Genomic DNA, 24,297 nt, shown 5'->3' on the forward strand with positions numbered 1-24,297 from the left:
AGCAGACGGCAAGGGAGTGGGGGGGGGGGGGGGGGGAGGCATTTTGTCCTTTTTACCCTTAGTAATCCCCCTGGAAAATCAAACATGTGCTATGAATTGGTATCTGCTGATGCCAGGTTAGCTCCCCGTAGAGGCTGCATTCTTGGATGGCAGTCGGCTAGTTTGTGTGTATGATGGATAGCAGCTTCCACTGTGTGCTACCGCCAAACACTGAGCTACTGTTTGCCCTGCAAGCTCGCTCAGCTCTGCCTGGAATAACTAGTCCTCGCTGCAGGTCGGGCTTAACCCTCATTAGGAAGAAAAAAAGATTCCTAGGTCAAAAAGAAAAAAGTTAGAACAGGCTTTCTTTATTTGGGGACTGCTGGCTGTAGTTCACTGCTTGTTGATAAACACTCGGAGTATTGCGAGGTCGGCTCCGGGACTTCTGCTGCGCAGCGGCATCACATTGGAGCATTCTTCACCCCGAGTCCAGCACTGACTGCGTATGACTGAACGCACTTGAGACGTGATAGAAAGCGATCCAACTGGTAAAGGCGCTACTCTTCAGGCTTCTTTTCAATTAAAGTTCACTGTTTTTTGAGTTTTTTTGGTTTTTTTTAAACAGAAGCAAAAAAAATGTAAAACTACATGTTTCGACCCCAGAATGAGGTCTTCCTCAGGTGAAGAAGACCTCCGTTCCAGGGTTGAAGTGTGTAGTTTTATGTCTTTCCTTCTGCTAAAACTACTCATTTCATCCCTGGAATTCATCAGCACAAACCAAAAACAAAACTACATGTTTCAACCCCAGAACGAGGTCTTCCTCTGTTAGACAGAATTCTTTGGTTGAAACGCGTAGTTTTATGTTTTCTGACGTTTTGATTGTCAGCACGTATCAGTTGGATCTGGTTTGAGCCCGGGGAAAGGCTCTCTGGTGGGCTAATTAAGGCTCGCAACGACTTCATCAGCCCATCACATGTGATTGCGGTGTGTGAATGTTTGCAATCTGGCACTTTACCAGGTGAGAGCGTCGGCTATCGCAATTCACACCGATTCTATTGCACATAATACACTCGATGGTGCCCGCTTTGTTCTTTCCTTCCCTTTTTTCTTTTTGGTTTTTCTCCCAAGTGTTTTTGGAAGTTGGTGACTACTAGTCTTGCATGGTGTCTTACTGAATAATGATTGCCCCAAAGTTGCAGTTAAAGGGGCTGTCCAGTTGTAAACTATTGACGATCTGATGAGTTGTTCGCCAGACCTGTGCGCTTGTGCACCGAGCTGATTTCTAAAGGCAACAGCTCTATTCCACTACAGTGGCCAAGCTTGGTATTGCAGACATTGAAGGGAATGGTTGCTTTGCCTGTAATACCAAGCCTGGCCACTGCAGTGGGAACGGAGCTGTCTGTTTCTTCACTGTATCAGCTCAGTACACAATGACAGGGGCCCAGCAAACAGCTAATCGGCAGGCATCCTGAGTAGTGGATCTACCATCGATGCCCTAATCTAAGGGATAGGCCTTTAGTAGTTTACAACTGGACAACCCCTTTAGGCAGTAATCACAAGGGGCAGATTTTGTGCAGATTTTTTGCGTATAAAGTCCGCTGTTCAAATCTGTGTCTACTGCTGCGGATTTGTTGCAGATTTTGCAGCTCAATATCTGTGTACTTCCCACGTGAAAAAATTGCTGTGGATATTCTGCATAAAAATCTGCAACTACTATTGCGGAATTGGTGCAGATATCCTGCAGATATCATCCTCTTCACTGAAGCCTATTGGCTAAAATAAAAAATAAATCTCAATATTTGTATAGCGCCAACTTATTCCGCAGGCGTCTTAAATAATTTATGCGTGCGTTTACTAGAAGTGCTTTCGGTCACGTGATCGCGGTCTCACGCGCTCGTCCGCCGCCTGTAGCGCGCTCGGTTGGGGGGAACCAATGTGTTGGGATGTTTTGATGTTAAAAGGATTGCATGGATGTGATGAAGTGCGGAGCGTTCACTACGGACAGCGACCGCGAATATAAACTGGAGACTGATGACAAACCGCTGGATAAGACTTAACTAATAGCTTATATATTGTTAATATTTCTATTTTTAGACGTGTTTATACATATTTTTAGTATTTGTTTTGTTCTCATTCACCAATATATATATATTTTTGTTTCTTTTGTTCCTGTTGGCCGCCAACAGACCGCTTACGTGACGCCCTTTATTCTTTTTTAGACGCAGTTTATACACTTTTTTTTATAAACCCCATGCAGCTCCAATGATACGATCGCTGTAGATTCGCGGTTTAGAATCCGTAACACAAAATTTCAACAAATCATCTGCATCTAGACGGCCGATTACGTAATTTACGCTTTTTTTTTCTTTAAGGAAGTAAAGATCAAAATACACAAAACACAGCAAAATGAAGACCCCAGACCTCAGAAACGAAAAGGAAAGTAGAGCCTCTGCAGCAGAATTAATCAGCCCCCTGGACGTCGGTCCCCACAATTAATGCAGCCGCTGCAGGGACCCCCCAATGACAGCACGTACTGTAGCTTCCAGTAGTCTATTTATTCATACATTTCCAGGAGGAACAACAGAGGGATATCCAGTTTTGTATAGCGAATACAAGTAGATACTAAAGTAAACCTGTCAGAGAGCTGTCGGTCTGCGCAGTATACAAGTCATACATTGAATAGCCTCTTTATTAGAGCCTCTAGCCTTCTCATGAATGTAAACTCTCCCCGTGACCCCGGAGTGCGGCATAAAATCACGTGACAAGTTTTCCGCGGATCAGTTTTAGTGTAAATCCACATTAGATGGGAAAATCCAGCGATCGGAGCGACTTCTAGCGAGGCCGGTCATCAATGCTAGACTAGCCGGGGGCTCACCGCCAACCGTGGGGGGTTTCTAATGTAACGATGTGAAGAGTATACTGAGAATGGGGTTATCAAGCACAAATATCCGGGAAAGGGAGTCTTGTAGATGGAAACACATCACCAAAAGGGGTCAGAGGAGGGTGTCAGGAATTGACAAACAGGCTCCGAACCGTCAGCTGACATGGGCGATTTTCCCTCATGTTGCTGTGGGATGCAAAAAAATCGCAGCCTGCCCTATTTGTGTGTCTCTCACACGAGTACTAGATGCAAATGTGTGGTCTCCTACACACCGCGCCGAAAACCGACAGCGCGTCCCTTTGAGGTGCCATGCAAGATGCGCCTGAGACGGTCGTGTGCGACTCAGGTTTCTTCGGTCCGCTGCGGATGAACGCCGTAACAAATCGCTGCTGTTCTGAAAGCCAAAGGAGGTCCAACTCCCTCCTAGATGGGGGGTCTCTAATAAAGTGGCCATTCATTGTAGAAAGCGATAGAATTGACGCGGCTCCACGTAACGAGCCTCCTGATTCTTGCATTCATTCCACCGCGAGCTGCAGGGTCATATGGCCCACGTAGACGCGCGTCCCAGCCGGCCCGTATATGATGTGTAAATGTGTAGAATTTATACGCGTTATACATCATTGTTAAAAACAAACCCGATCAGCGGAAACTCTGAAGCCGCGAGGTATGAAATGTCGAATATCAACATTAATTTTTATGGGACATATGGAAATACAACTGTTAATTGAGCAGTAAATTAAAAAAAAAAAAAAGAAGAAACCTACATTTCAAAGTAGCGGGCGTCGGGTGCGGACCACCCCATCTACGTGCTGGAAGCCGAGCGGATGAGTCATTCCATTCACCGGCGAGCGGCACGTAGGATGGAAAAGCAATTAGCCCAGCACATGCCCGGGGACGTATGTCTGTAGCGACATAGAATAAGTGTCTGTACGCCATGCGATAGCGGCGGCGGACATCCCAGGCCGTCTCATCCCACGATTAGTCTTCGCCGGATTGATGGCCCTTCCTTGGCTGATGATGGAGTGGAAACTGCGGCTCTCGCTGACCGGCTGCAGCAGCCATCACACCGCTGCGAGCCCCAATTAATGAGATTACATTTTCTGTTTTATTTCCCTTTTATAGGTCTGTACGAGCTGCTGGCGACGCTGCCGGCCCAGCTGCAGCCGCATGTGGACAGCCAGGAAGACCTGACCTTCCTCTGGGATATGTTTGGTGAAAAAAGTCTCCATTCACTGGTGAAGGTAAAGCCATTCATGACTCAAAGACAACATAACTGGGATTATGTCTGAGGGCCTCCCAACCTTTACAACCCGGGACACAGCAGACACGGCCGTTAGCAGCGCAGGCTGGCGGGACGGGAAACTCAGGTTATGGGGAAGAACGTTTTCATAGTGTGGACTATTGGCGCAGCCGGCAGGAAAACCTCTTCCTGAAATATTTCGGGGTGGAAGTCATTCCTAGTTTGCGGCGGCATTGTAAAATTAATATTTCGCCATCTGATTGCCGGAGCCACCAGAGGGGATTGTTAAGAAATGGAATAGAAATATTAAAAAAATTCCTTTAAAAATTTTAAAAAATCTACAAAATTAAATGAAAACAAATACTTGCCAAAATCCCTTAAAGGGACGTGCATATTGCCTTAAAGGGACGTCCATATTGCCTTTGTTAGGATTTCCCGTGATGAAGAGAACGTATTATACGCAGGATTCTGGCGGTTTGCATCACCGTTCGCACTTTAGCGAGAAGGAGTGGGGGGGGGGGGGGGGCGTGGCCACCGGGACGGACGCGTGAAATGGATATATAGTCTACCTGACATGTAGGCCGGGTTCACCCTGTGTAGATGTACAGAAGGGCCGGAGTACACCGAATATACAGAGTGGCTCCTCCTCTTTGTGGCGGATCGCGTGCCGGGGAATGATATTAAGACCAGCCTTTCCTAATACATTTTCCCCAGTAAGCTGAGCACTGGGGGGCTTCGCTCTCAGGAGCCCCCAACAATCCCCTGAAATCTGTGGCTAACCCTGGCAGTAAGTGTTTAATTCCCCTGCAGCGCCACCACAGGAGAAGTGAAGCATTACACATTTCCCACTCTCTGGTCACTGTTGCTCTTGGGATTAGGAAGAATATATAGAAATGAGTGAAAAGTCCGTCAGAAACCGATGGGCTCGTGTATAAATCACATGTTTATGTTGAACAGACTTTTTAAGAACGTTTGGATGATTTATTCATTTCTGTGAATATTTCTAATTTTCTGTAATATCTTTATTAAATTTTTAAAATCCTGCAGTTTACACGCTAACTACTCGACCGCCTGCAGACGAACGGGTCAGATTAGGGATGCGGGATCCCACCCTGTGCCCCGCCTGTCATTTCTTGTCGTCTTCCGTAATGCGGATGGTCCGGCTGCCGAGCCGTCAGACATGCAGTGCAGATTTAAAAAAATAAATAAATAAATGTTTCTTTCCCGTGTCGTCGCTGCGACGCCGCAGGTCCCATGACCTTTCTGCAATGTCAATTGCAGAAGGACCGCAGGTCAGACGGCAGCCGTTGACTTCATGCTGTGATTTTTTTTGTCTGGATATGTGGATACTCCATTGGTTTGAATTAGTGCAGAATACTGTGGATTGTCCGGATGGGAGACTTTCGCGGATTCCACAATTCTAACCTGGTCATGTGCAGGGTGGCTTACAGTAGTCTTAAACTTTCTGACACCTATATTTAAAAAATATAGAATCTAACAGTCACAATAGGTGATATCACAGCTCACCTCCTCCCCCTCCCTGCACACTAAAAACTAAACTTAATAATAGCCTGACACTTACTGTTCTATAGAGAAACCTCTCAGCCATCATCTCATCATCGTCACAGGCAGGATTACACTGAGAGGAGACACCTATATATAGATAACACAGGATGCACCATTCACAATAGTCACAGCTCACCTCCTCCCCTCCCTGCACAATTCACAATGCATGCAAGGGGGAGGGAATTATGAACAGTTCCAAATATCAGTCCATTTTGGCCCAAAACCTTCAGGCCTCAGCTAAAAAGCAGAAGATGAAGAGGAATTTCACCGTCCAGCTTGATGATGACCCAAAGTAGATCAACAAATCACCAATAGAACGGGCCAGCCAGAACCCCAACCGCTGTCTCATCAGCATGAAGATGTGCCATGCTGATAGACACCGACCCAAAAAGACCGAGTGCTGTAATAAAGTCAGAGGACACACCAGCAGGGAAGGGGTGGGGGGGGGGGGGGTAGTTTTAGGGCATGTAGATTTATGCAAACGCATTATTTTATTCACCCTAAAAGATTTCTGTTTGTTTTTCAATGGCATTGTAGAGCTGGCGGGTCACACGGGTGGAGACATGTGAGACTGGTCATCTTTGTCTTATTTTTTGAATATGACACAAACCTGTCATTTTATTAGTGTTTGTAGACTTTTTGTATCCACTGTATACCTGCAGGAGGCGCCGCGCTGCACCTCTTTACTATGTGGGCCGCACTGTGGGATGGAAAGCCTGTATCTACCGGTGATCTGTGTATATTGACATGAAACATGATAGAACTCCGCCTCTTCCTCTGAAACTGTGGATGAACCAGCAGGCGAGGGGTTAAGGGGCTCCGCCTGTAGATGTTTATCCGACATACCCCGATGTTTGCTCGCCCTTGTGGACGGGCGGCTCTTGCTGCTCGCACAGAATAGGGAAGATATTTTTTTGTACGTTTAGCATTAAGAACTTGGAGTTAACCTTAAATAAATAAATGTTCACCGACAAATAATTCCGCGGCATCCGTATGCATTCCCGGAGCCCCGCGGCATGGCGTCTGTATGTATTCCGGGAGCCCCGCGGTGTGGCGTCCTTATGTATTACCACGTGTATCCCCGGAGTCACCCCGCGGCGTCCACGTGTATCCCCGGAGTCGCCCCGCGGCGTCCACGTGTATCCCCGGAGTCGCCCCGCGCCGCGTCCACGTGTATCCCCGGAGTCGCCCCGCGCCGCGTCCACGTGTATCCCCGGAGTCGCCCCGCGCCGCGTCCACGTGTATCCCCGGAGTCGCCCCGCGCCGCGTCCACGTGTATCCCCGGAGTCGCCCCGCGCCGCGTCCACGTGTATCCCCGGAGTCGCCCCGCGCCGCGTCCACGGGTATCCCCGGAGTCGCCCCGCGCCGCGTCCACGGGTATCCCCGGAGTCGCCCCGCGCCGCGTCCACGGGTATCCCCGGAGTCGCCCCGCGCCGCGTCCACGGGTATCCCCGGAGTCGCCCCGCGCCGCGTCCACGGGTATCCCCGGAGTCGCCCCGCGCCGCGTCCACGGGTATCCCCGGAGTCGCCCCGCGCCGCGTCCACGGGTATCCCCGGAGTCGCCCCGCGCCGCGTCCACGGGTATCCCCGGAGTCGCCCCGCGCCGCGTCCACGGGTATCCCCGGAGTCGCCCCGCGCCGCGTCCACGGGTATCCCCGGAGTCGCCCCGCGCCGCGTCCACGGGTATCCCCGGAGTCGCCCCGCGCCGCGTCCACGGGTATCCCCGGAGTCGCCCCGCGCCGCGTCCACGGGTATCCCCGGAGTCGCCCCGCGCCGCGTCCACGGGTATCCCCGGAGTCGCCCCGCGCCGCGTCCACGGGTATCCCCGGAGTCGCCCCGCGCCGCGTCCACGGGTATCCCCGGAGTCGCCCCGCGCCGCGTCCACGGGTATCCCCGGAGTCGCCCCGCGCCGCGTCCACGGGTATCCCCGGAGTCGCCCCGCGCCGCGTCCACGGGTATCCCCGGAGTCGCCCCGCGCCGCGTCCACGGGTATCCCCGGAGTCGCCCCGCGCCGCGTCCACGTGTATTCCCGGAGCCCCATGCGGCATCTCTTCACGAGCCACAGTGATTCACAATAACTTCCTTTAACAAAGTCAACTGAAATCCTAGTAGTTGTTTCATGCGATGGCTTCATGCCAGAAAAGGATGTTTTACCAAAGGTTAACATCGTAAGGAAATAACACGGAGCTGAACAAAGGCGCATATTCATTATATCATCTATACCATTATAAACCACAATCAGGGGTGTGATGACATGATGTGGTAGATCGTCAGCCATCTTTGTGTCCGTCAGCCACCTTTCTGGGAAACTTGAGTGCATTTAGGCGGGTGTTTAAGTGCATTTCCTGCCAATCAGAGCTCGTTAATATTCATTCCCTGCCTGTCACACCTATAACAGAGGGGTCTTTGATCCTATTTACTCCTTTTGGAATCGGCAAGGAAGCCCCATGTTGTAATGATTACAATATTAGGCATTTTCAAGCGTTCCCATTGTCTCCCTGCCCCTCCGATACACATCCCTCAGACTTGCTGACTGTGATTTCTCTCATTATGGGGATTATAGGACAATCAAAGGTCCCAAATCAATGGCTGTTATATTTTTTGAAAACTTGCGTTCCACTATTCTTGTGATGTGCGCTGATACATAGTACTTGTATGGGTCAAGGGGGGCTGCCAAGAATGGACCAAGACAGACGGGGCATCCTGGGCGCCGAACCAACTTAGTCCATAAGCATCGTAACGAAGACGAATAGGATTGTGGGATTATGGATCGGGAGAGCTTGAAAAAGACACAGCAGGCCTGGCAAAATATTCCTTGTAATGGTACTGCATCTACCGAACCACGGAAACGGGTCAGATTTAGGCTACATACCTTGGAACAAGTCTGACCGTAGCCAAGTGCCGAGATTGTGAAGAGCAGGGGAGGACCGTTTAATAGGGAAGTGTAAGCAGGAATAGGAGGTTGTCTGCATATCCGGCTGACTTCAGTTGTTTGAGGCTTGTGATATTGAATATTACGCAGAAGAGGCGCGAGTGTAAGAAAGAAGAGAAGAGGGGAAAGCGGTCATCCGTATCGGGGGCCACTCTGAATTGTGGATGGGTGGGAGACGAACCCGTTCACCATAAGGCAGGCGGTAGGATGGAGTAGATCCATGAGAGCATGGAGTGGCCCAGTCCTGTATGTAGGAAGCCCCACTCAACCCTGTCAAAGGCCTTTTCGGCATCCGTTGGCTGGAGTAAAAGGGGGGCAGCTACAGAACCGAAATAAAAGAGAACGTTTAATCCCCCCTAGTATTGTCCTCGCCTCTCGCCAGTGTGAACAATGCTCTGTGCATGAGAGCCGGAGGAGCAGAAGATGGAGTCGTGGTACCCTTACGGGCGTCCAGCTCAGGATCCAGGAGGCCCTTTTACACGGAGCAATTATCATTCAAAAAATTGTTTAAACTGGTGAAAGTAATTAATAGTCGTTCAGTGTGAAAGCGGCCAACGACCAACTTGTTCTCTCATCTTCATTGTGCGTTTTATGGGAGCAAACAAATCCTCGTTGGCTCGATCGCTGATTGTACGGTTTGAATACCAATCGCTCTGCCGCTGTCATTCACTTACGTAGTTCGTATAAACGGGCTGCCCAAGGGGACGGGCAAACACTCCGATATTGGTCGGTCATTGAACTCTCCTATAATTGGAGAGACCTCCGTGAAGGAGAGGGTAAATATACCGTGGCAAAGGCCAGCTTTTTAGAGGCCACCATGCCCTTGACGCCTGGAAACTACACGATGCTAACCCATCGGGAGCGAGAATCACTGGAGCCACTGTGGTCAGCACGGCCAAACTTTTGGTTAGAGATCCTAGAGACCCGGTCACATTGGAAGTGAGTCTTTTGGAGGAGAGCAGTCTGCGCACGTAGGCGCTAGAGGTCATTGAGCAGCATGGTCGCCTTCCGGGGATTCCCAGCCTCTCGACATTAGAGCAGACTACTTGTAAGAGGCAATGCATGCAGACAATAGCAGGCAGCGAGTGCGCAGACCGCGGCGTCACATCGAACACCAAGCGGAAGCCTCGTTCCTGGAGGGAAGTAGCGCGCCACCAAACAGAAAAAATATGCAAAAGGAGAACAGAAAAGCCTAAATAAAGTTTAAATTAAAAAATTATATTTCTATGTTGTACGACCCCCCCCCCCCCCACGGCACGATCGCATCTCTGGCATTCTGTGTTTTTAGAAAAAATACTTTTTTATAGCCTTCATTGAGTGAGACTAATATTGTGATACCAAATGGGTGTGGGGGATGTGGGGGCGGGGTTATAGAAAAAAAATGGCAAACGGTTCTTTATATTTTTTTTAATTGTTAGAAAAAACTTTATTAAACCCTTTTTTTTATACTTTGCTTTAGTCCTCACAGGGGATTAGGCTCTTGAGAATAATTTTAAAAGCCACTATTAAAGGGACATTTTGGGTATCAAACAACATCTGCAGAATGCTGACCTGTATGAGCGATCGCTGCTGAGCATGCTGCCGCCGATCTGCCGCTGGGTTTGCATGCGTCGCTTCCACTTTGGCGTCTGTTGTCTTTGTGAGTGTATGCTCGCTGGATGTATGGTGTTGGTGTTTGTACGTTTCGACTCCCTTTTCTCTTCTCCAGCCCTTATTTGAGTTGGCTTCGTGTAGGTCATTGTTCCCACGGCCAGCATGGACATAACCGTAGGAAGGTAGGACCATATTCTGGCGCTCTGTTTGGTCAGTGGTCGGTCACGAGGTAGTACATTGACATCAGAGCGCCATAGAAGGCCTGCCATGTGCATTACAGCGTTTCCGCCCGTCTCCTTCTGTCCTTGCGCCCTGCGCATCTCACAGCCGGTGGATGGAGGCCATGGACAAGACCTCAGTGGAACAAGTGACATTTATTGCCTGGGGGGGGGTCATGTGACTAGAGCAAAAAATAAATAAAAAATGTTACAAAGTCACTTAAAGAAGCGCTAAATAGTAAATCCTGTAACGTTGTTTTGTACCCAGAAAACCCCCTAAAAAGGAGTTGTAAAAAGTTTTATTAATAATTTGAAAAAATAGAAGATAATAAAAGTTAAAAAAAACAAAAGCAACTTTTCCCATATTTATAATCAAAAATTCAGAACAGAAAAAAACCTATAAACGCATTTGGCATCGATGCATCCGTAAAATCCAGTCTGTGAAATTAGCGCATTATTTTGAAGGTGGAGAAGAAAAACTAAAAATGAGAAAAAAAGGGCGCATCATTAATGGGTTAACATCATTATGGTCGAAGAAACGCCCTCTGGCAGCCAGAAGAATGGATAACCGTAGAGAACGCGGCACGAAGTCCCTCATCGGGCTTCTTATGTAGCGTTTACTGAAGACCGCCGCCGTCCGTAAATGTAGATGGTAAAATGAGATTAACGTGGAATTCCGGAGAATTTCCCTCGCACGATCGCCGCAGATTAATCAATCCCAATTGGCCAATAAACTCTGATCTGATTATCCACAGAACGTTTCTACTCGTCGCTCCGAACATAAATAATGTGTTAAAGCAGATTCCATATTGCGAGCCGCGCCGACTGGCAGAGCAGAGCGTCTCACCGGCAGTTCATGTGTGTTTGTGTTGGGAGGGGAATGTGCGCCGTTGGCGGTGAAACGGATTGTCAGATCAGTAATTTAGATCTTTTTTCCCCATCTTGAAAGTAAATTACTCCCATCACTCTGGCTTCGTGCGCCCGGCCCGCGGTTAGCAGTGAAACCTTCTAGATCTCGCTGTATCCACCGTCCCCGGATGGCAAGTAATCCATGTAAGAGGGGAAAAGAGAGAATTACAAGGAAATCGGGCCCCTTGTTACAGTCTGTGCCTCCTCATTGGTGACTCGTGGTCTCCGGGGGAAACTTCACTTAAGAAGCGTTTTGTTTTTTTTTATTACTCATGTTTAAGACCCCCCACAACCCCCCCACCTCCGTTTTCCCTAAATGTGGCTCCCCAGTTGCTTTACTTTTCTCCTATAGATAAGGTGACCTTAAAGGGGTTTTCCCATGACTTAAAATTGCTTTACAACCACTTTGTCCCTCTGGATTGCTGCTGACCAGGACATGTGACTGCTGGAGCCAATCACTGGCTGTAGAAGGTCACTGCTGTGGGCTTTGATTGGCCGCAGCGGTCACATGTCCTGGTCAGCAGCAGTCAGGAAGGACCGAGCAGTTGTGATGTAATTTTAGCTGGTGGGAAACCCCTTTTAACTCGCTGTAGTCAATGCTGTATTAGATACAGATTATTCTCTCACTACTTTGACACCAGCAGCTTTGTTGCCACTAATTGTAAGCGGTTGTATTATTTAATTAAAGTGAATGTTGTCTCTTATATGGAATATGTTTTTTTGCTACTTAAGAAACCAGATAGTAAAACACTTTTCATTTTTCTAATGTTCTTATGTTCTGATTTTGGAGTTTCTTTTAATAATTAAAGGGGTTGTCCGGCCATAAACATTAGGTCTCATTACTTCTGTTTGCCCATTTCCATGCACTTTGTAATATACATTGTGCATGGAAAATGAAGCAAACAGAAGTTTTGGACTTACCTGAAGGGATGCCCCCCCCCCCCTGTGTTGCTCCTCCGTCGTCCCTGGTTACCACAAGAATCTTCTCTTCTTCTTGTCGGGCCGCAGCAGCTGTTGTCGGTGCGGGAACGAGCCCCTTCTCATCCGCGCATGCGCAGTTCTTCTCTCTGCAGCCGGGACCGATATATGATCATCTTGTGTGCAGGGGGGGGGGGGGGCGAGGATGGAAGAGCCTCAGAGCAGGAACTGAGCTCCCGCCCCCTCTCTGCCTCCTCTCCGCCCCTCTGCACTATTTGCAATGGGGAGAGCCGAGGCGGGGGCGGCGCTAATTCTCGGACCTTAGCCCCGCCCCCGTCCCGCCTCTCCTCATTTTCAATGTATATTACATTCAACAATGTATATTACATTCAACAATGTATATTACAAAGTGCATGGAAATTGGCAAACAGAAGTAATGAGACCTAATGTTTATGGCCGGACAACCCCTTTAAGTTAGGGGGCGGCAATCTTGCCTGAACTGTAGTCAACAGCATTTAGATATATGCTTTACATTGACTTCTACAGGAGGAGAGTCTTGTGGGCATGCTCTGTGCTCCCTGCAGGGAGGGGGAGGAGGTGAGCTGTGACATCACTTACTGTGGTGAATCCCGTGTTATCTATATATAGGTGTCTCCTCTCAGTGTTATCCTGTCTGTACAGGGAGGGGAGGAGGGGAGCTGTGGTTATTGTGAATGGTGGCTCCTGTGTTATATATATATATATATATATATATATATATATATATATATATAGGTGTCACCTCTCAGTGTAATCCTGTCTGTACGGGAAGGGGAGGAGGGGAGCTGTGATTATTGTGAATGGTGGCTCCTGTGTTATCTATATATAGGTGTCACCTTGCAGTGTAAGAGTGTCTGTACAGGGAGGGGAGGAGGTGAGCTGTGACTATTGTGAATTGTGGATCCTGTGTTATGTATATAAAGATGTCACCTCTCAGTATAATCCTGTCTGTACAGGGAGGGGAGGAGGTGAGCTGTGACTATTGTGAATGGTGGGTCCTGTGTTATGTATATATAGGTGTCACCTCTCAGTGTAATCCTGCCTGTGCAGGGAGGGGAGGAGGTGAGCTGTGACATCACCTATTGTGAATGGTGGGTCCTGTGTTATCTATATATAGGTGTCACCTCTCAGTCTAATCCTGTCTGTACAGGGACAGGAGGAGGGGAGCTGTGACTATTGTGAATTGTGCATCCTGTGTTATCTATATATATATGTCTCTTCTCAGTGTAATCCTGCCTGTGCAGGGAGCAGAGGAGGTGAGCTGTGACATCACCTATTGTGAATGATGGGTCCTGTGTTATCTATATATAGTGTCTCCTCTCAGTGTAATCTTGCCTGTGCAGGGAGGGGAGGAGGTGAGCTGTGTCTATTGTGAATGGTAGATCCTGTGTTATCTATATTTATGTGTCTCCTCTCAGTGTAATGCTGTCTGTGATGATAATGAGATGACGGCTGAGAAGTTTCCTCAATAGAAGAAGTGGCCTACTATGATTAGGCCTAGTGGTCAGTATGAGAACTGCACGGTTTTAGGACTTTTTTTTCTTTATTATAGACCGTGACACGGAAAATCAAACAACAAAAAAAGCAAAAATTCTTAAATATGTTTAACATAAATACTATTAAATACTACTATTATTTCTACAGTGAGTCATTTTCTTTTGACACCTTCCTTTTCATACTTGTAGTACGCAGCTAAAGGGCAACGTCTGCCTACAATTTTATTAGAGGTTATATGTGTGGTAACAAAAAACCCTTAAAGGGGTTGTCCCATTTCTAGCTGTTCTTCTGCAAGAAGCAGACAGCACTGTACATAGCACAGTGGAACGGGTTGGTAGTGCACGCTGAATCCTTTTGAAGTGAATGTGACTCAGCCTGCAGTACCAACCTGGACCACTGCAGAATGTATGGCGCTTTCTGCTTCCTACCACAGAACAACTAAAAATGGAACAACCCCTTTAAGTGGTTTTTTTTAAGGGGTTTTCAAGGATTACAGATCCTTAGGATGGGTCATGGGTCATCAGATCAGTGGAGGTCCTACTTTAGTGATCACAGCCAAACAGCTGTTGGAAGGAGCCGTGGAGCTCTGCTTCCTTGTTGTCTACATTTAGTTGGACTGAGTTATTGCAGCTTTGTCCTGCTCACGTGAATGGCATAAAGCTGCATTAAATCCCTTCAACCCAGCAAGGCCAGCTTCACACGGCCGAGAAACTCTTGCGAGATTGCTGTTTTGTGAGACGCACAAATCTCGCAAAAGTATAAATCCCATTGTTTTCAATTGAGTCGTTTACATGAGCGATGCGGGGAAAAACTCGCTGCGTGTCCTTCCTGTTTGCTTTCCGCAATGCACCGTGCGTTGTTTTCAATGGGTCAGTAAGACACGTGACGTGCCGCACGTGGTGCACGCCACTTTGATACCAGGTTTACCATTGAAAACAATGGGAAACGCCTGCAGATTGCTTAATGTGCCCGAATGCTGCGTCGAAGGGTCGCTACTTCACAGAAGTGATGGGAGGAGTTTTTCCCCAAAAAACGCTTCGCCATGAAAACGCACATTGACGAGTGCGATATTGGGTATAGTTTCTCGGCCTGACATCATACTCACCCCGCGTGCAGGTAGCCGAACGCCACAGGACGTACAGTTACGTCCTAAAGGATATATTAAAAAAGGGGGAGGGGATTACAGACGGACCAGAGCAAGGTAGAATGCCAGAAAATTGGGGCACAAGTCCCCCAACACCGACGCTTGACTCTAAACTGAGAGTCAGAAATACCAAAAAAGTCTAGGAGTTATCAGAATCTGGTGAAAGGTTCCCAAATAATTCCTCAGCGCAGACCCCTAACTGGGTTACAACACAATGTCATCTCTGCTCCGTGCGGCGGGCAGCTAGGCTGCAGCAGACTGTACTCAGCAGGATGCTAGTGAGGACCAGCCAGGACGTACAAGTCCCGGCAGGAGAGGCTCATTGGGACATGTAGACGGGGATGCACACTAAATACTCTGTGGCCCACAGTAACCGCCACAGCGCTCAGTCCGCATGCAGCTGCCGTCGCAGTGTAGGGACAAGATGGCGGCCGCGATCCCGACACCCAGTGGCAGGCCCTAAAAAAGTCCACAGCTCAGGACCCGCCAATCAAGAAGAGACCAATCTGCGTCCGAACCTCACAAGCCACAAAAAATGATGCGACGGACCGGATTGGGCCTGCAGAAGACTTCTCCATCTTTGGAGAGGCGCTCGCTCTGAGACGGCTCCTTCCACTTGCTCGGGGAGCTGCAGGTTGCCAATCTGCACTCCAGATACATTGTATCATGATGGCTTTTAGCTCTTTGTTCTAGCGAACATTGGGGTGAGGTAAGGCTGTTTACTGGGAACCCAAGTGTTCCAGTAGATTAGTCGATGTTGGAGTAAGTGCAGTAATCAAGATGTTCTTTGTTCTCTGTATTCCTTGGCTTCGGGAGCCTCGGAGAAGACGGTTTGAGAGACATTAGTGGCAGGCGAGCGAACGCCTGCTGGATACATTTAGCCAAAATTGCAAAACACTTAAGAGTGTAATCTGCACAAAACGAAAGGGAGATGTTATTCTTCTCCTTGTTTCCTTTCGGGATCTCTCGCTGGATGCTTTCCTTTGCCGGTTGGTGATGTAGTAGCGCCGACGCCGTTGGCTTCTGCATATTGTGTGAAGTATTGTCTGCTGCTTGTTATCAAAGAAAATATTGTTCCTGAAGGTTGTAATCTAGAATCCACTCGGCGCGGCAGAGATGACTTCTCGATGGGCGCGCGGCCCAGAACCTAATAGGCTCGCAACAAATAAAATGTTGTTTTAAGCTCCATCGAAGAGGAGATGCGTGCCAGGTCTTAGGAGGGAGCTCTGTGGCCGAGGCTGCTTCATGTATATTTAAACCTGTAAGACACTTTGTATGGAGGCGCTGTTTCATCAGACGCCAAACCCATACGGCACCCCTAGAACACCGAGTTATACAGAAGTATGCAGGGGTTTCTGCTGCTGCCTCCTCCTTGGGGGACTGCTGCAGGCGTATGTGGAGATACAGATGTCTACCCCTCTTCCATGACCTGGATCTCAGAATTAAAGGGCTTTTCCAGCTGTGTCTGCTGAAATTAATGGGAGTTGCGCTTGTAATTGGGGGCTGGGGTCCCATTGATTTCAATGACAGCTGTGCCTGCAATTATAAGCAATGGCCACTACACAGGGAGCGGAGCAGCGGCTTCCACTCCAACCCTGGTGTATCTGAGCGCTGATCGCAAGCGCTACCTAAACAGTGCACCTTAGTATACCCTTTAATGCACTTACGGTATACTATAAGGGTATACTTTTTGGTATAGAACAGGGTTTCTCTACTTTTTAGCCGTGGAACATCCCTGGAAAAAAATGTTTTACCGCGTGGCACCTTTACCATAAAGGGTGTGTGGTCAGGGGCGTGACTAGGTGCATAGCTTATGCAAATGTAAGATTTTACCTCCATTATGCCAATGGCCCATATAGTAATAACGCCCACTGTCAGTGAGCCCCGTAGTAATAGCACCCCCTCTCAATGGCTCCCCTAGTCATAGTGCACCCCTTAGTGGCCCCTGCAGTAATAGGGTGCCAAGGATGCCCCTAAAGGAACCTGGCCTCCAATGCCTCCACAGTACCTGCCGCAGACACCCACATCATCTTTCATATGCTCCCATAATGCCTGCCTGCCATAGATGCCCCCTAAGAGGCCTCAAACTCTGGTTCCCTCATAGTGCCTGCCTCAAATTCACCCATAATGCCAGTCTCCGATACCCCATGATGTGTGGTGCCACTGGCCCTCCCCAAACACAAATGTGCGACTTCACTATGCTCCTCCCCCTTTCCACAAACCACAATGTGTGACTTTGTATGCTCCTCCCCCTTTCCACAAACAGCAATGTGTGACTTTGTATGCCCCTCCCCCTTTCCACAAGCAGCAATGTGTGGCTTCCCTATGCTCCTCCCCCTTTCTACAAGCAGCAATGTGACTTCACTATGCTCCTCCCCCTTTCCACAAACAGCAATGTGTGACTTCACTATGCTCCTCCCTCTTTCTGCAAGCAGCAATCTGACTTCACTATGCTCCTCCCCCTTTCCACAAATAGCAATGTGTGACTTCACTATGCTCCTCCCTCTTTCCACAAACAACAATGTGCTCCCCTTACCCCTTAAGATCACTCACCCCCAGCACCCACCTCTGCTGCCTCCTCTGGAGACCCCAGGTAAGGAGGTAATTGATTTCTTTTAATACACAGTTAAGTCCCTACGCATGATTCCTCATGGCGCCTCAATGGCGCTGCTCCCTGGAATGCGGCCTTTCTTATTGTTCTCTGCAAAGATTGCGTCTCAGCGTCTTGTAGGTGGTGCTTCCCCCAGCGCTTCTGCGGACTCTGCTGTCATTGGAGCTAAGACAACCATGGGCGGGTCTTTCACCCATTTTGATATGCCGCCAACAGTGAGATAGAGGAACGGAAAGGGGGAAATCTTAATCGCGGCTCATGTATTTCCAGCTTGAGAGGGGCGGGGACTTTAAAGGGGCTGGGGCTCTAATAAAGGATCAGGGACTTTGGTGAAGAGGCCGGGGCTCCAATAAAGGGTCAGGGACTTTGGTGAAGAGGCCGGGGCTCCAATAAAGGGTCAGGGACTTTTATGAAGGGGCCGGGGCTCCAATAAGGGGTCAGGGACTTTTATGAAGGGGCTGGGGCTCTAATAAAGGGGCAGGGACTTTGGTGAAGAGGTCGGGGCTCCAATAAAGGGGCAGGGACTATGATGAAGGGGCTGGGGCTCTAATAAAGGGGCAGGGACTTTGATGAAGGGGCTGGGGCTCTAATGAAGGGGCTGGGGCTCTAATAAAGGGGCAGGGACTTTGATGAAGGGGCTGCGGCTCTAATAAAGAGGCTGAGACTTTGATGAAGGGGCCGGGGCTCTTATAAAGGGGAGCGGACTTTGATGAAGGGGCTGGGGCTCCAATAAATGGGTGGGGACTTCGATGAAAGGGCTGGGGCTCCAATAAAGGGGTGGGGACGTTGATGCTGGGGCTCTAATAAAGGGGTGGGGACTTTGATGAAGGAGCTGGGCCTCCAATGAAGGGGCAGGGACGTTGATACCAGGGCTTTAATAAAGGGGTGGGGACTTTGATGAAAGGGCTGGGGCTTCAATGAAGGGGCGGGGACTTTGATGAAGGGTTCGGGGCTCCAAAAAAGGGGCGGGGACGTTGATGCTTGGGCTCTGATAAAGGGGCGGGGACTTTGATAAAGTGACCTGTCAGTGTATACATCTGGTCTTACGTGGCGGGAAGACCCCTTAGTCACCAGTTAGGCGCACATGGTCCCCCAGCACATAATAAGCTACTCCCCAGAATGCCTGCATGCTACACACTTCAGCAAAGCATCCTGGTCCTGCTGACCGTAGACGCCGCTGCTGACTACTAGAAGTGGAAATGCTCTCTTCATATTTGTGCCACTGCGATGACTTTTTGACTTTGCGATGTGTCTGGTAACCATCAGGCTCGGCATTACAACATCACATCCTCCATGATCGCATCGCCCCAACCTTACGTAAGAGCAAGAAGCTGAACACATGTGCTGTAAAGCGCGGCCAGAGCCGGGATTGGGACATGGTTTCCAGAACTTTCCGTAGAAGAACGCACCAAGACAATTTGCATTCTGGCCGATACGGTCTGCTCTGGACAGAACTTCAAAGGGCGACTATTAATTTACAACCAGCAATTCTGTTTGGTAGAAAATTCCGACAAGTGGATTACACAGCGATGAGATGTAAGTGGAAGGAGCTTCCCTGAGATCTAGAACAATCCCCACAGTTATAAATAAGGAGGGAGCGGAGGCGGACGGGGCCCGCGGGGACCGCCGCCAGGTACAGAGGCAGCAAGTTTTCTTTTTGAATTCTGGTGGAAAATTTCAAGCTTCCAGAGTCGGATTTGGATGGAAGATTGTAATAAGTTATACGAAAATACTGACAAGAAAGCTAGAAGAGCTCCTATATAGATCCCATATATGATCCGGAGAACCCATGACCACCGATGAATGCAGGGCCTTGTGCGTAGCCATAACCCATGTGCTATACAGACCTAGAATATACATGATTACACTATGAAGTCACAACTATTTGTTCCCATGGATTTAACTGGATAGGAAAAGAGTCCAGCGATCAGAGCGACCTCCAGCGAGGCCCGGTCATTGGTGATGGACTAGCCAGGGGCTCACCGCCAACCGTGGGGGGTTTCTCGTGTAACGGTGTGGAGAGTATAATGAGAATGGCTCGATGTAGGAAAACATCCAGCGAGAGGGGATCCTGTGGATGGAAACAACTCCTCACCAAAAGGGGTCGGAGGAGGATGTCAGGAACTATTCTGATCAACAGGCTGCACAGTCAGCTGAATGCAACGCTGGAGCTCCAACTAACGTGTCCGAACGCACAATGAAACGTTCTAGCGCTTTTACTGTCTTACAAGAAAAGCCACAAAGCCTGAATCACCGGCAGCGGGAAACCTTCGCCTGGTCAGAACGACCCAGAAATCTATTGAAGCATGCTGATGGGTAGTCAGAATTTGGCACAGACAGCATTAATCGATGACTGATGGAGGTGGAGTAATGATGTGTGGAAGGTTTTCTTGGCGCATCCGGGGTCCTCGGAGATCTGTGGCATCGACACTTGTTGTCTACACTGTTGGGTTGTTGCCGTTGTAAAGGCCAGAGGAAGTCCAACATGGTACTAGAGGGGGCTGTCTAAGATAATGGCCATTAGGTGTGAAGGCCACGTGGTAGGAGGGACCCTCACAGATATTGTTATAGTCCAGGATCTGATCATCTGCTGATTGTATCTTACCATACTATCAGGGAGCAGGGGATGTGCCGCCCGCTGCCGAGCAAGTGTATGGGGGGGTGGGGGTGGTTCCTTCTTCATACATCTAAACCATCATTTGTGAAGGCCTTTAAAACTTTGATCTTGTTGATCGTCGCTCGGCATTTGGTTTATATAGAGCAATGTAAGAAGCCCCCTGACGTCCCTCGACATTAGAGCTCAACAGATCCCCATCACCAGGTAGCCCATATACCCAGAAATTAGCTACTGGCACCCAATTCTTCAGGTGATTTTTTGATATCTTAGAAAAGGTCTCAGAAGACCCCCGACATCAGTGAAGGGTTATTAATTCCCTCGGTGACATTAAGGGATTGGTCAGTGCTCAGGACCGCCATCTTCTCCACTCAAGATGGCCGACGCCACTCTCAGGGACTGACACACTTGCACCCAGGACCTCTGTAAGCCTGGCACCTGCCTGTTTTTATTGCATCTTGGCATCGGTTCATGGGGTTCCACACTGTACATCAACCGGTTCACCAAAAATAAATCCTTGCCGTCTGGTCGCTGACCGTACATTAACTTTGGTCTCCTGTATTTGGCTTAACCTTTTGTAGGCAGAATTTTTTTTTTTTTTTTTAACAAAAAGTGGTAAAATTTAGGCCACAAAAAAATTGAAAAGTAATAATCCCACTTGTGAACACTGGCATGTAAAGGGTCTTAATGCCACAACCTTGGTCATTAGTTTAGCATTCGCATATCACACAGTCCGTTTACCCGCTCCTGGCTGGACATCCGGAGAGCTTTTCCTCTTGCCGCCTGGTTCACACCCGTCTTACCCAGGAGCCTCAAGCTGACTGCCGAGAGAATCACCTCCCTTATAGCGAACTCCATCAGGTGGCGCCTAATTAACAACTTACGGTGCCCTTTCTCTGCGGAGACGCTGCTCTAGAGACCACCTAGAGGCGATGTCTGGTACTGTTTGACCACCGCTCCTTATATTCAGAGGTTTGGTTGAATGTTTGTGAGCGCCTCTCCTCAAATATCATTGTATAGTGAGAGTATATTTAACTATTCGTAGTGCTAGGAGGTGGAGCTTCAAGTTGCAGCAGCAGTTATGGCGGATGCCGCCCTGGCCGCCTCCTTCTCCCATAGGGCACACGCTTGGCCGCCTCTGTAAGAGTGACCTGTAATGGTGTTTTACACATTTTATTTCGGGGCTATAACTGACTTGTGGAACCAGTCAACAGCAGTGTCACCTGTGGGTGCGGCTTTAGCGATATACGTGCCTATGTAGGGTTGAGATCATTGCAGCCTTAGCATTGTATATGTTCGCCACAAGCCTGACATAATGGAACTGCCAGCCGTATAGCCATTTAATGTTCTCATGTAAATCTGAGATCCTGTAAGGCCGCCCTTACATCTGACGCGGCAGTTCCCTTTTTCCTGATCCGTTTGACGAGCAGGAAAGGGGAATCCCTGGCTGAATCGGCCTGTCATGAGGGGACTGAGCACCGCCAAACACACCCCATTGACTGTAATGAGGCCTGTTCTGTTTCCGCTCGGCATTTTGCCGCAAGAAAATGCGCTGCATGCAGGACTATTTCTTGCGGTATTTTGTGCCGGACCTGTAGCGGAGCCTGCGACCAGACGCAGCCCAACTGCAACGTCAGTTCTCACTTTTAGAATAATTTGATTATGGCTACCCGCTATGCCATGTGACAGTTGGATGACCGCCCGGTGGTGTTGGCTCACGATCAGCTTGTGCTGCAGTCTGTTTTTCTATATATACTTTTTACTCAATAAGGAGCTTCAGAGGAGGCGAATCTTGAAACGCCCTTTGTCTGTTTCACGCTGAATTCTTCTCTGATGCATCGTCAGATTTGGCACAATATCCTATTATTGATAATACAGTATCACCTAAATTAAGTAATTACTTACCCACCTCTTAAAGGGCCAGTGACTGCACCCAGCTTTCCCATCTCCAGCCTATCCATCTGCTTCCTGGTCTATCTGTAGCATGTGCACCGACTGGAGGATGCCTGAGCAATAGGTTATGTTTGGTTCTGTGAAGGTGTTCCAGTTTGTTTCCTGTTTGACTTTTGGTTTTGACCCTGCCCGGTATACTGAGCTTTCCTGACTTCTACCTGTCCTGACCTCTGCCTGCTTTCTGACTACGATTTGCCTGCTTGCTGCCTGCCCTGACCTTCTGCCTGTCTGACCGCATTACATGACCATCCTGACCTCAGTCTGTTACGTTGACTACAGCCTTCGTTACCACCCTTTGGCGCGTCTGACTCGCCCGTGTCAGCTGTTACTGTGCTGAGACTCCTGGGCGCCCCTGTAGCGAAGACTGGAGGTTAAGTGCAGGTTGTGGAGGAAGACAAGCCACTCCAGAGATGACAGCTTGTCCCTCATATCAAGATTTTATTCTTCCTTCCAACTGACACAGTGGCCAAGTACACGTCCTAAGATGTTTTTCCCCAAAAATCCTTTTTAGCGCCCTGAAGTTTCGGACATATAGAGACCTCTAAGAATGCGGTACCTGATATTGGGCAACTACGTTTGCTAAGCAGCATAGTAACCGGTGCTCTGTATATCCCGTGCCGCCATCACCTCCCTGTCCGCAGAAGATAGTTGCTGCCCTACCGTAGGGGCGTGAACGTCTGAGAACCCAGAGAGACATCTCGAGGGCCTGTTTTAGTTTAGACTAACACAGCTCGGACCGCCAAGGGCAGCGCACTGATCACAGAGCGAGGAGGAGCGCCCGACCACGTGTGCAGAACGGAGAGTCACAAGGGTGAGATTACAGCTCTTGTAGGAATAAGCTTCAGCCGTCATATGGCATTCATGGTAAATAGTCAGCACTTCCTACAGATAAATGTGCAGGAGCTCGGAAGCCGGGCGGCAATATTACAGTACAAGTTTAAAACGTGCCGCGGCACTCGGATGCCTCTAATACCCGGATACAATTGCATAACTGTTACACTTACAAACCGCAAAAATGGCAGGTTCTTAGCGCATATTTTAATCAAAACATGTGGGCCCATCCGCCGCGTCCAGGCGGCCCTTATCAGACGGGCACCTCCGCTGAACATGCGCCTCTTGGCGCCAAATCCTGCAAACGCACCCAAGGAAAGTGACATCCATCTTACATACTTTTGTGCGCTGAGGCACGTGGCCCTCGCTTTCCTGCACCGCTGCGTTTCATTGATTTGTAAGAAGTGCGACTGTAAAACCGACCCGATCGGTGGAGCGTCGGCCGCTGATTGTGGAGGACGGGACTCGTCCTCTACGATATAAAGGACAGCATCGCAGTAAATGCGGGCGCAGGGCCGTGCGGCGCGCTGCTTGGCTCCCTGCTTTGACTTGGCCTTAAAGGGACAGTACCCCAGCTGCATTTTGCTTCACACCCAGGATTTACACAATGTCGGGCCGGGCTCCGTGCTCAGAAAACATTGACTTTGTTCCAGAACCTTCTTTGTAATGTCTACGATATAATCTTAATATAAATTGTAAACCTCTTGCTGGCCCGCTGCCGTCCGGTCCTGCTCCGCGTGTAAATATCCACAGGATGCTAAGCGTGTAGTTGGCAGCGGCCGGCGGCGCGCGCTTCCTGGCTCCTAATGCCCTGTAAGATGCTCTCACCTTCTGCCATCTGGTTTCCTGTTTCTACGGACATTTTTTTTGTAAAAAACCTGTGTGGCTTTGTTAATATAAAAAAGCGAACGGCTTCCAAGTGCGCCGAAATAAAAGCCCCGTATGATGTGTTCTCTCGACATAAAACCTCTGCTGGGCTTTATTAAAGGTAAGTCCCGCCCACAGCGCGGCCACATTCGCTCTATTATTGCACGGCTTTAGGATCTCCGTTTTGGCAGAGTTCCCCGGTTTATATGGAGCTTTAAGAGCGGAGTCGGGCATCGCTTGCGCTCTTTTATTAGCGGCACGTCATGTACGGCCATGTTTAAGTACCCCTCTGCAGCGCGGCCGTCCAGAAGGCGATCGCCTCTCATTCCACTTCGGTCCCCAGTAAAGCTTCAGCCTCCCTGCATCCCCTCACATGACCCCGGCCCCCCGGCTCCTCGGCTCGTCAGGCGGAAAGTAATTGAGCAGATTTTCTTGTAACTTGTTATCCGAAGCGAACGGCGGCGGGCAGAAGATTACGTTTCATCGCATTTATGCCGGTTTTTGT

The 24,297-nt window shown here is 49.1% G+C and overlaps 1 protein-coding gene across 2 annotated transcripts in view; it reads left to right on the plus strand.

Annotated features, from left to right (window-relative positions):
• MPP7 (MAGUK p55 scaffold protein 7) overlaps window positions 1-24,297 on the plus strand; it is a 329,284-nt gene that overhangs the window by 128,353 nt on the left and 176,634 nt on the right. For both annotated transcript variants that reach the window (XM_066585695.1, XM_066585696.1), the window contains one exon: window positions 3,983-4,101. In XM_066585695.1, the coding sequence (XP_066441792.1) occupies window positions 3,983-4,101 (119 nt within the window). The remainder of the gene's footprint in view (window positions 1-3,982; window positions 4,102-24,297) is intronic.

Source organism: Eleutherodactylus coqui, chromosome 12 (assembly GCF_035609145.1).
Source record: "Eleutherodactylus coqui strain aEleCoq1 chromosome 12, aEleCoq1.hap1, whole genome shotgun sequence".
Lineage (NCBI taxonomy): Eukaryota > Metazoa > Chordata > Amphibia > Anura > Eleutherodactylidae > Eleutherodactylus > Eleutherodactylus coqui.